Source organism: Tachysurus vachellii, chromosome 3, assembly GCF_030014155.1.
Source record: "Tachysurus vachellii isolate PV-2020 chromosome 3, HZAU_Pvac_v1, whole genome shotgun sequence".
NCBI classification, from domain to species: domain Eukaryota; kingdom Metazoa; phylum Chordata; class Actinopteri; order Siluriformes; family Bagridae; genus Tachysurus; species Tachysurus vachellii.
Genome location: NC_083462.1, coordinates 12,883,875 through 12,893,861, shown reverse-complemented (window position 1 = coordinate 12,893,861; position 9,987 = coordinate 12,883,875). Strand labels below are relative to the sequence as shown.

General features: G+C 40.6%; 1 protein-coding gene across 9 annotated transcripts in view; it reads left to right on the top strand.

Moving 5' to 3' along the window:
• The window catches only part of phactr4a (phosphatase and actin regulator 4a), a 47,018-nt gene that overhangs the window by 18,534 nt on the left and 18,497 nt on the right, over nucleotides 1-9,987 (top strand). The window contains exon 1 of one of the 9 annotated variants that reach the window (XM_060865800.1): nucleotides 3,654-4,171. The exons of 4 other annotated variants lie outside the window; for them this stretch is intronic. In XM_060865800.1, coding sequence (XP_060721783.1) covers nucleotides 3,967-4,171 — 205 coding nt within the window. In that variant the 5' untranslated portion in view covers nucleotides 3,654-3,966. Of the gene's footprint in view, nucleotides 1-3,653; nucleotides 4,172-9,987 lie in introns of those variants that run through there. 4 more of the 9 variants (XM_060865797.1, XM_060865798.1, XM_060865799.1 and 1 more) reach the window with 4 other exon arrangements.

Below are 9,987 nucleotides of genomic sequence, written 5' to 3'. Positions count from 1 at the left end.
GAAATGCTACAGGGAGCTGAGTGCAAAATTGACAGAGAAAACACCACAACGGATAACGCAAAAAAATATCGTAAATGCAGTTGAAGCAGCTGGATTTATACCAGACATCTGATGATCTGGGACCCTGCGCCCACGGTAAACACAACCGACCTGAACCTTGTCTCCAAAACCCCGAACCGAACCGTGGCATTGGTGTATCGTTTGTGTGTGAGTTTCATAAAGGATGCATTTGTGCTGTTTCCCACTGCAGCTCGGGTTAAACCAGTTATTATTCCATTATAAAGTGAATGAATGAATTCCTTAGCATTTCAATACTCTCTCTGAAATCCAGTGTAAAAGGATTGAATTGAAGTAAAAGTCTTTCGCATTTTGAAAAGTTTTTGTTTTATTTTTAAGAAACAACATGCTACCATTATAATCACTGGATATGCATTTCCACCAACAATAATGTACAAAAAATAAAAATGAAAGAACAAAAATACATATTTTGTCCAACAGAAAGCCTAGATCTCCAAAATAGCCACCGGTCGCAGCTACAGTATAACTGCCGAACAAATTCTAGATATTCTATCAAGTAGGGATTCTAAATATTTCTGTCAAGTTCGTCCCATACTAACTCAATAGGGTTAAGGTCGGGTGACTGTGGGGGCCATGTCATTTACAGCTTCCCTTCTTTTTCTTTTTTCTTCAAATAATTCTGCAAAGCGGGGGGCACGGTGGCTTAGTGGTTAGCACGTTCGCCTCACACCTCCAGGGTCGGGGTTCGATTCCCGCCTCCGCCTTGTGTGTGTGTGGAGTTTGCATGTTCTCCCCGTGCCTCGGGGGTTTCCTCCGGGTGCTCCGGTTTCCTCCCCCAGTCCAAAGACATGCATGGTAGGTTGATTGGCATCTCTGGAAAATTGTCCGTAGTGTGTGATTGCGTGAGTGAATGAGAGTGTATGTGTGTGCCCTGTGATGGGTTGGCACTCCGTCCAGGGTGTATCCTGCCTTGATACCCAATGACACCTGAGATAGGCACAGGCTCCCCGTGACCCGAGGTAGTTCGGATAAGCGGTAGAAGATGAATGAATGAATGAATTCTGCAAAGCTTGGATGCGTGTTTCGGATCATTGTCCTGTTGTACTATGAAGACCTGTCCAATTAGTCGAGTTGTTGAGAATTTCAGTCACCCTATAAAGGTCACAAACTCTAGAAACCGCAAAATGTCTCCATTCCATAACGCTTCTGCCTCCTTGCTTGACAGTTGGCACTACACAGTCTGGTATCATCATCTCACCATTCTTCATTTAGAACCAGAAATATCAAACTTTCTTTCACTAGAACACAAGCCATTTCTCCACTCCTCCATGTTCCTTTGCCTAAAGACGCATTTTGACCATGTTCTGTGCTCTCAGCAGGGGTTTTTTGGTAGCTACATGCCCCATCATGCTATCTTTAGTTGCATTAAGCTGTGCTGTGATTTCTGGTACACTTAGGTTTTCTCTGGAAACTCCTTATAAACCTCTGCTCTGATTTTGTTGTGAATCGAGGTCTTCAAGATCTTTTCCAGTCAGCATTCTTCCCTGTTTCTGCATGCCTCTTAATGGTGTATGCTACAGTACTCGCCGGTGTTTTGAGTTTCTGGGCAATTTTTCTGCATGAAATGCCTTTATTCTTCATTGTAGCATGTCTATTCCCTCTCGTTCAATCACATTTGCCTCCCGTGGTTGCCAGTGAATGTTATATAAACCTGCAAAGGACCCTGACCTAGGGTAAAACATACCCACTATTTGAAAAATCTGTTGAGCCCTTATTTAATTCAGCTGGAAAATAAGTACAGCAGTCATTTACAACCATAATTCAGGCCATCATCGGAAAAGTTCAAGAATTATGTTCATGAATTTATTTCATTTCAAATAGCAGATCAAAAATGTTTGATGTAGAATACATATGGAATATATATGGAGAACACGGGGTGTCCAAAATTGTTTGACTGGTAACGTACACATGAGCCTCATCATCATCATCATCACTGTACTGAACTGTGTTCATGCTAACATCAGCTGGAGAAACAGTCCACTGATGTAGTGCGCTGGAAGACTCGTGCATTTAGAATTTGAGTTAGAAATTTAAATGTTGTGATTCATCTTCAAATCAGTTTTGAGAAAAAAAGAAAAAAGAAAATGAGTTTCAAGGATCGATCGAATGATTGAAATTTACAAGTGCACATCTAATTGTTTTATGAAAATTGTTAAGTGTGTGTGTGTGTGTGTGTGTGTGTGTAAACAGCGATGTCTCTGGCTGGCACGAGACACACAGCACACTTTCCTGACCTTCCAAATGTCTCCATGTAAAGATTTGAGATCATAACTGTTCCATTTCCCCCCAAAAACATTATATTTTGTTTGTTCCGAACTTAATCGCACTTCGACTTAATCGACTCAGTAGCACTTTTAAAATCGGAAACGAGATGAATTTATTTGTTGGATTTATTTTTATTGTGAATGAAAGTCCAGCTTACTTACAGACACCCGGATAAGCAGCTTACATAACCGAACGATGACGATGCTTTATATGTTTAATGCTATTCATTTTTCATGCTTAGTTCATGACTATAAATTAGATAATGTTTCTTATCAAAGCTTTGAATCTTTGACTCCGCCTACCAGGTCGGGAGAAAAGCCAAAAGTCTGTAGTCAAATGATTGGTTCACAGTCCAGAGGTAAATTTAACAGATGAATTGGCGATGTAAAGAGCAAACATTACATTACATTACACTTTTTTGGAAGAGCTCCATGTAGAAGAAGGAAACGTTCTCGACTACCTCGAGCATGCTAATGAGATGGATTGGTTCAGGATGATCAAATCATGTTGGCTGTACAAAACTCAAACTGAACCCCAGATCTATTCATTTTATTTATTTCTTTCATTCATTTATTATTATCTTTTAGAGAAAGTGGAAAATAAAAAGCTTCCTGGTTTCTATTATTATCCCAGCGTATAACTAACAGAACAGCGATAACTCCTGAATTTGTCTTCACCTGATGATTATTCTTTACATAATGTTTCGCACACAGGGTTTATGGTCATGTCGGTTTACTTTAGCTGTTTTCGATCAGGTGACTAAGAGAACTGCTTCTTATAATAAGTCCTTCTGCGCACAGTGAAACCTTTGGGCTCTTGGTGGCTTTTCGGACTAAAAAACGTTTGTTTATTTTTATGTACACAGAACCTTGCAACGTATTCGCACCTCTGAGCAATTCTCTTATATTACTGAACTATGACTAACTAACTTTTGACTTACTAACTTTAGCACTGAAATACTGAAATGGTATGTGTGTGTGTGCGCATATATACATATAGACTCAGAAAATATATATACAAAGATTATTTGCACACACGAATGTTTAAGGCGCTGACAGTTCCAGTTTAACTTATTTGCTGAACAGACATCTGATCTAGACGTTATAATAAACGTCACAAAAGTCAAACAGTACAACAAACCCACAGCTGCAGTAAAACATTAAAAGATTGATCAGCTCATAAAAGCATTCAGGAATGTGCACCATCGCACTGGCCACAGGGGAGGCATATTTCTCACACACCTGCCATTCGCTGTGCCTCTCGGTGTAATCAGATGCTCGTCTGATGTCACTTCCTGCTGCCTGCAAATTCCACCTCAGCCGCAGTTCATCTTGCAGCGAGCTCTTGGGTTACCTCGTCCATGTAGCGCGACGCATGACGTCTCGAGGGTTGTTCGCTGCACTTATGGCAAGTCTGCGTTTATTCACATGGCTGTTACGCTGCCTAAAGGAACCTAGGCACTGAAAAAAGAAAAGAAAAAACTCCAGCGCGGGAATGACAGGCATCTGAGCCTGCTGGAATACCTCAAGCTTGTGGAGTAACTTATTTACTAAGTCAGAGGTGCTCTGAGGGAGGGACCAACACATACACACAGAGAGAGAGAGAGAGAGAGTTGTACTGTGTATGAAGGCACGACAGATAAGGAAACAAACAGAGGACTACGAGCAAGCCAAGCGGCTTGGGTTACTGTTAAAGTTCAATCGCTGGCTACAGAAAAGGAGAGAGGATAAGAAGCAGACGTGTTTTTACCCTCCCTGCCTCGGGCCTGGGAGCATGGGACAGGGAGCTAGCACTCAGGCTCACACACACCACTCTACTATTAGTACAGGTGAGAACACACACACACACACACACACACACAGAGTGATTAGCTGACTGACGCTGAGGAATGCAGCACACAATGTAGTATTCATGTCTTGTATTGTCATTTAAAAAATTTGTTTACACCCTCTGAGCTGCTCCGTCCTGCAACTGTTCCTGCACACACTAGTATCGTAAGTGTGTTCTCAAGCCGTTCTGTACAGAGTCGAGTTTCTCTCGTTATCGCTGTCCTCGTCTTGTTACACATAGAGTAATAATAACCTCCCAGGCTTTGATTAATCATAATTAACACTTTCTTTATTGATGACACTGAGTTCATCTTTCTTTTCTCCTCCTTCTGTTATCCTCATGTATCTCTTTATGTATATTTTTTATTTGTTCGTCAGTAAGACCTCAAATCTAGTCACTGTATTGGCAGGATGGATAGTATGGATATCTGTCCTGTAGATCACACAGATCACACCAAGCTCATAGTCACTCAGAGTCTGCTCACTGCTTTTAATTTACACTTTGCCTATATGAAAACCTGAGCGGAAATATTGGAAGTATGTGGTTTCGGGCCGTAGCCAGTAGGTCTCGGCTGCCTCCTTCTTCTTCTCGGACATTCCCCCTAACAGCAAACTGCAGGTTCTGTCCTGTGCTGTTCAATATTTCCTGTCTAATCTTAGCGGCTCGGAGATTCTGATTAATTGTGGCACAATATGCTTTTATTATTTTTATTATTATTATTATTATTATTATTATTATTATTATTATTACTACTACTATTAAAAATAAATTATTTTAATATTTCCAACTTGAATTGTAGAGTCTAGAAAATGTGCTTTATTTTTAAAATAGTAGTAAAAATTTTGTAAAGTTTTAAAAAATAAAAAATGAAAAGAAATTGTTTGTTAGAATTAAAAGCAGTTTTTAAGAGTAAAAAGTGTATTATTTTTATTTCATTTATGTAATCCAGTTATTATAAATCGGTTATATATTTGGTTATTAATATTAAGCAAATTTATTATTTATTTTATTAGTTTTTTTCTAGATTTCTGCCAGCGTGCCAAAGCCTGATGAGTAAAAAAAAAAAAAGGCTTTTTCTCTGCTGAGTAATGTACCATGTGTCAGTCATGATAACTCATCCTCACAAATCCTCCATCCTGATGAATTTCCCGTCTCAGAAGTCCGAATCTTTCCATCCACGAGAAGTGAAAGTCTCTTTACAGGACGCTACACCATATTGAACATTATACGTCTTTTGCTAAACACCAAATTTCTTTTGGGAGCTGTTAGTATAGAAACGGTGACTTGTTAGCTGTTAAAGAAACGTAGCAACGATTTCTGACCAATCAGAACAGAGATTTCAGCAGCGTTGTGGCACGAATGTAGTTAAAAACATTTTATCGGTTCTCTTAAAATCATTCGGCATCAGTATGTTGTGCCAACAAATTTTATGACCTCGGTAACTTCTTATTTATTCAATAATTAAGAGGAATAATTCTCATTGATCATTATTGAGTCTTATGCCGCGTCCCAATTCACTCTTGAGAGGAAGCACACACCAGGACAATATGGATACTAACACATCACTGGCTCCATCATCGTGTTGCACTCATCCATCATGTTTGCAGGGTGACGTCTCCGAAACAAGCAGTCACTTATCTCTTCCTGCCTGATTCAATAAAAGCTTCTTGACTTGACTTGCACAAGGTGTCGTGGGCAGTATTAGCCGGAAAAGTGTGCGCAGACGTGTTCATGCTTAAAGGTGCACTATAAATCCTATACTTATGCACTACTCTGTCAGTTTGGAGTATAAACAGAGTTAGCAGTGCGTTCACACTGAAAAGTTTCCTTCCAAGATGAAATGCACTTCAGCGCACGCGGATGATACACCAGGCTTTTGGACGCTGCATGCGCTCAACACTCCGGAAGAGGGGCGGAGCTACCAAAAAAAATTCCAAGATCTGGATGGAGTGTCGTCTCATGGTGGAGACTCTGCTGGGATAGCCCGTGACCTATTGGATATCTGAGGCCAGCTTTTTATCTTCACCAGTGAACATTTAAAGGATTTAGTGTTGTGTCTGTAATGAACTCAGAAATGACGCTGACCTGTTAGTTCCTCAGAAGCTCTTGGTTACACGATTCCTCTGGACTACAAACTGCTGTAGAAAGGACATTATTTACATTTATGTTCTGTGTCTGGTTCCTCTCAAGGTTTCTTCCCCGTATCATCTCGGGCAGTATTTTCTCTCCACCGTCACCTCAGGCTTGATCATTAGGGATAGATTTTAAACTTTAAAATTTCTATTGTTTCTATGCTCCTGTAAAGCTGCATCGAGACAACGTCAGCTATAGAATGCTCTATACAAATAAACGGAAACCTCATCGACTGGAATGCGGCTTTGGTCTGTTAAGTCCTTTTTTCTCAGAACACCTGTAGTCATTAGAATTGATTTTCACCTGACAAGTGATGTAACTAACACACACCAGAGAGTCTTTATGATGTGTGTGTGTGTGTGTGTTTGGAGCGTACATTAACATGGATGTAGGATTTATCTGTGCTCGGACCTCCATGACCTGCCTGAAACATCTTGTCCTTTTATACAGTGTCTGTATGAAAACTCTGAGTGGAGTCTTATTTGCTTTGACAGTACGGAGGATGTGAACAGTGCAGTAAGCCGTGTGTTAGTCACCTGTGTGAATCTGCCATTAATCTCTAAAGTGCAGCTTTACTAGACTGTATTAATAACCAGCGCTACTGTGTTTGACTTTCAAGCTCATATGTTTGTTTGTATTTCTCCCGGGTTCAGCTTGCTGTGTGTGGTTTGGGTGTGTGTTTGTGTTTCGGTCTTTCAAGCTGAACATTTGTGTGTGTGTGTGTGTGTGTGTGTGCGCATCTCTCTCTTCAATGATATGAGTGTGTATTACTCACTTCCAGGTGTGTGTGCTTTTGTTTTTCAAGCTTATGTGTGTGTGTGCGTCTCTTCTAGACTTGGGTGTGTAATTCCCTCTTCCAATTGTGTGCGTGTGTTTATTTCTTTTCCAGGCTTGTGTGTCTGAGTGCGAGAAAGAGAGAGTGAGAGAGAGTGTGTGTGTAAGTGTGTGTAACAGTCATGTCATCTGCACATGTCTCTGTCCTCACTTGATTAAGGCTCCCTGAACGTTCTCTTCTGCTTGAACTCTGATACTCATTCACTCACATGCCACACTCTCTGTTGTAACACAGATCCTATAATAGTGCCATGGAAGCACAGGCTGCGCTGTAGTCTCTGACGTCACTCCTTCCTTTCCTTTCTTCTCTCACACACCTTAACGCAGAGTCTTTGCTCCGTCAGCGGTTTATACACACTACACCTGATCCAGTCCCTGCGCAGTACATTGATTATTGACCACGTAGCCATAAAGATGTAGGCCGACCCGCTCGATGACTAATCCATTCTGTTAGAAAGTAAAATTGTGTAACGGCAGTGTTGTGTGTCCAGGAAACTTCCTCATTTAGTTTTATTTTCTTTCTTCTTTTGGAAAACCCACCCATTTTATTTGGGCATGGGACTGGCACTAAGAGTTAACTCTTCAGCGGCTGGGTTAAATCCAACCCGAGCCACAGCGACGAGAGCGCAGGGTTTCCTAACGCTCGACCACCAGCCAAACTTCCTCATTCAGTATTCAACATAAAATAAAATGAAGTGCTTTTCTCACAGTGAGAGCTTGTGTGTGCATGTTTTACTCAACTTCCTGAAGAACGTTTGAGTCGGGTACACACTGAAACGACTCCATTTCCAGATTGTATTTTTCCTACATACACACCTCACTAGAGTGGTTATGCAAGACTTGCCTTATCTTGAATCCCAGACCAGTTTGGTCTCTCTCCCTCTCCCTCTCCCTCCCTCCCTCTCTCTCTCTCTCTCTCTCTCTCTCTCTCTCTCTCAAATTATTTATTTATTTGAAGCAAATGCCCTTTGCAGAGTGAATGGCACAGCTTGCATACTACACTGCCCCAATCCTCTTCAGTTTTGTACAGTGTATCACACACATGCGCAAGAAGAAAAAGAGAAACCTCACGTTAAAAGCTCTGTCTTCATTCCAAAGCTCAATCCTGTAGACGTCCTGCAGCGAACATTTGTTAGATTTTCTATTTGTTTTAGCACAATGAATACAGGCTTTTCAACTTTTCTCCCTAACTTAGTCTCTCAGGCCAAATCCCAGAGGCTACCAAAAAGCGACCACAGGCTTTCTCACTGGGGTGGTGTAATACACATCTCCCAAGAGCTCATGATTGTCTAGACAGAATAGAGAGAGTGCCATTTCTCCCACCTAGAGAGTACGTCCTGTAGATCTCTCCTGGACTCTCAAGCTACTTACGGCATTGTCAAGATCGCAACTCACCATGTCTTGCGTCTTAAAACCTGGAAATGTGCTGACATTTTAGCACTCAGACTTTCATCACCCTGAGGTCAGGACATTCAAAAACAAGCTCAAGATATTTTAACAAGGTGTACTCACATTTTGACAAAATACAGCCGTAAACGGGACTGCAGAAGATGTCAGGGACGTTAAACATCATCACGATGAACAGAAAAACAACAGCCTCATTATGTGTATAGTAATAACTTTCTCTTGCAAACTTCCAACAACTTTTTGTTCATTCAGGTTTACCAACAGAAGCACAACAGATCCTTAACAGGGAAGACATTTTTAAATATAGTGAAAGTCGTCGAAGGCTTCGTTGTGGTGATGCTGAAGTCGTGTGACTGTGTTGTAGTTTGTTTATAGCATTTGTATTGTATTTAGGCTTACAATTCTTAAATGTTGCTCATTTGTGATGCTTTATTATTGAACGAACTGTGAAAGAATCAGGCTTTTGTTGGTCACTGGAACAATTTAAAAAGCCAGCGGAAAGCCTGTTGGCTTTTTTCGAGGGAAGCAGGATATGCTAACTTTTTGGGTTGACCACAGAAATACATCATTGCTTTCTGCATATGCTTTTCTTCTGCATCACTCTGGAGACAAGGGCAAATTTAATCAAATAATAAACTTGAAAATTAAATAAATGGACAGGGCACATTAAACATGCATTGTATTTACACAATAGTGACTTTATGCCCAATTACAGCTGGTCAGAAAGAGCAGAAAATACTTTATTATATAGACAGACTAGCTTTATTGTAATTTAAAGTAATGTTTGACATTTGATACGTTAACAATATAAAGTTACAAAAAAAATCCATGTTCCTTGGCTTCTTTAACAAAACTCTCTTTTACCCAGAGAGAGAGAGAGAGAGAGAGAGAGAGAGAGAGAGAGAGAGAGAGAGAGAGAGAGAGAGAGAGAGAGAGAGAGAGAGAGAGAGAGAGAGAGAGAGAGAGAGAGAGAGAGAGAGAGAGAGAGAGAGAGAGAGAGAGAGAGAGAAAGAGAGATGTTATGACTAATTTGCTGATGTTATTTTGGCTCCATTGCCAAAGTTGTAAGAGATACAACTGGCCTCTTCCCACTACTACACACTCTAAATATCTACAGTGCTCCGATGTTTAGACTGCATGCTTTTTTCCCAACATTTTCTCAAAAATTGGTTCGTCTGCCCCATCTAGACAAAACACCTGAACTGGTCCTAATAAAGTCATAAATACTTGAGTTAGTCTTTTTTTTTTTTTATTTAGCTGTGTGGAGACTCTGATTGGGACAAATGAAACGATCAGGATAGACATTTTAAGTGTCTTTTTTCCCAGACATTGTGTTTTGTGCTTTTCGTCTTTACGTGTTTTGTCTTACACGTACTGTCTGACTGCAGGGCAGAGCAACTAAGCCTGTTTCTCCGACGCAGCTTATCTTCCCTTGTCCGT